This window comes from Microtus ochrogaster, chromosome 1, assembly GCF_000317375.1.
Source record: "Microtus ochrogaster isolate Prairie Vole_2 chromosome 1, MicOch1.0, whole genome shotgun sequence".
Lineage (NCBI taxonomy): Eukaryota > Metazoa > Chordata > Mammalia > Rodentia > Cricetidae > Microtus > Microtus ochrogaster.
Genome location: NC_022009.1, coordinates 47,048,320 through 47,050,743, shown reverse-complemented (window position 1 = coordinate 47,050,743; position 2,424 = coordinate 47,048,320). Strand labels below are relative to the sequence as shown.

Genomic DNA, 2,424 nt, shown 5'->3' with positions numbered 1-2,424 from the left:
GGCTGATGTGCCAGGCTGCAGCCGGGACAGAGAGCGGTGGTGGAGAGCGGAGTCGCTAGCCTGGGGCTGAGGCGAAGAGACACGCGGGAACGAGACCGGTGACCGTCGGCGGCGGCGGGGCGGCGGGGCGGCGGGTGGGTCTCTCCTCTAGGGCGCCACGGGGACGTGCGCGCGCCCTCGGCCTCGCGCCCCGCCCTCCCGCCCTCCCGTCCTCCCCGCGCCGCCTCCCAGCGCCATTCCCTGAGTCCCCTTGTCCCGGCCATGGAGGGTCTGCTGCTGCGCCCGGCCAAGTGCTACCGGGTGGTGCTGCTCGGCAGCGTGGCGGTGGGCAAGACTGCGCTGGCCACGCAGTTCGCGTGCGGCCGCTTCCCCGAGCGCTGCGAGCCGTCGGTGGAGGAGCTGTTCAGCAAGGTGATCGAGGTGAACCGTACTCCCGCGCTGCTGGAGATCGTGGACACGGTGGGCGCCGAGCACCTGGTCACCCTCAAGGACCTGTACATCAGGAACAGCGACGGCTTCGTGGTGCTCTACAGCGTGTGCAGCGAGGCCTCGTTCCAGGCCGTGCGACCGCTGCGCGAGCGCATGGGCCGGCTGCGGGGCTCGCGCGCCGTCCCGCTGGTGCTGGTGGGCACCAAGGCCGACCTGGACGCCGAGCGCCAGGTACTGACAGCGCAGGGCCGCGCGCTGGCCCGAGAGTGGCGATGCCCCTTCCTGGAGGTCACGGCCAAGAGCAAGATGATGGTGGACCGCGTGTTCACGCAGGTGGTACGCGAGATGGAGGCCCTGGCCCCTCCGGTGCAGCAGGCTCCCCGCATCCCTAATGCCCTGGAGATGTGGCCGGCCGAGAGGTTCATTGGCTAGTGCCTTGTGGTCTGCCGGTTCAGAGCCTTTTCCAAAAAAGTTTCCGAACCGTAAACAAGTGGCTGCTTCTATATTTCATCCCAAAGGTGCTTCATTCTGCCTACGTGTCTTTCTTCAATGTTTGGCAAAAAACTTTTCAACTCCCCCCTCCGTTGACCTCCGACTGTGCTTTAAGAAGAAACCAGAAATTGCATTTTTCTGTAAAGAGATTTTACAGCCCTGTTCTTCAATCAGCTTGTTTCTGAACTCCCCCCCCCACCTCCGTCTAATTTTTGTAAATAGCAACTTGTGAGCTTTGGATTGGCTGGGAGTCTGCACTAAAGACAGGTTTTCTTCAGTTGCAGGAGGGCTTGCATTCTCCTTTTTACAGCCTTGAATCCAACAGTAAGATTTTCCTCAACATGAATTCCTAAATATAGTTATGACTTATGCCGGGTTGGTTTGAAAGGGGATACTGTATGGGGGACAACTGTGCCCACACACAAAGATAGCTCAGCCCTGCCTTGTAATTGACATTTAGTTGGTTTCTACGTCCCTGCATTGGAAATAAAATTAGAAGTTGGTAATTTTTAACATGTGTCTTTCTAGTGTCTGTGTAAACCTATAATCCATAAAGCTTTATTCTTTTAGCGTTTTATTTTTATTGTGTGTGAAGCTGGTACATATGTGTGTGGGCGCATGTATGTAAGGGGACAACCAGGTTTTGGTCCTCCCGTTCCCCCTTGTTTGAAACAGGGTGTCTGTTTTTTGTTCTCTGACTTCCGGATTCTTCTGTCTCCTGGGCACATCTTGTTAAAGGAGTACCGAGATTACAATACAGTCTGGGATTTGAACTCGGGTCCTCAGGCTTGGACAACAAGTGATTTTCCTATTGAGCCATCTCCCCAGTCTCTAAGTCCTAAAGTTTTCACATACCTTGTCTTTGAATTATTTTCCAGGAAACAAAAGTTTGCAAGGAGGAAGGAACAGCGCCCCATCTCCTGGTGTATTTCTGCGGAAGTGCTGCCAGGAGCCAAGGGCTTGTTTATGTGTTTTTTTTTCTTGTTTTCTAGATTCATACCTTTTTGATTGCATACCTGAATAGCTGGATGTGGGTGGTCATGTGAGGGTCTTTCTGTGTCATTTTCCTGTGACAGGAGCTCTTTAACACATCAGTTTAGGAGTGGTGAGCATTTAAAATCTGCCCTCTGGAATGTGTGTCTGCACAGGTGAAGAAGTTCTCACTAGCTGCAGCCTAGGTTCAAATCTAAGGCCCCACCTATTTGAATACACTTCTAAAACAAACCAGCAAGCTGTAGCCTTCCTGTGACCTGAAAGAGTTAACCCTGTGGAAGGGAAGTAGGTGGACTAGTGATGTGACAGGATCGGTTCACTTCTGTTTATATGATATGTGATACTTATAGAAGGTTAATGTAAAGAGCATGTTTGAGAACCCAGCTACAGATTCGCCTAGAGAGGGCCAGCTGGCTAGGCTGTCCTGCCTTCACTCTTCCTCCCCGTCTGAGGCAGGTTGGCTCAGGAGCCCCACTTTATACAACCCATCATACGACACACACACACACA

The 2,424-nt window shown here is 53.5% G+C and overlaps 1 protein-coding gene across 1 annotated transcript; it reads left to right on the top strand.

Moving 5' to 3' along the window:
* Window positions 1–218: 218 nt before the first annotated feature.
* LOC101988853 (ras-related protein Rap-2c-like) lies at window positions 219–1,413 on the top strand. Its single transcript, XM_005343572.2, has one exon. The coding sequence runs from the start codon at window positions 262–264 to the stop codon at window positions 859–861; it is 600 nt and encodes a 199-aa protein (XP_005343629.1). The 5' UTR covers window positions 219–261; the 3' UTR covers window positions 862–1,413.
* Window positions 1,414–2,424: the final 1,011 nt, after the last annotated feature.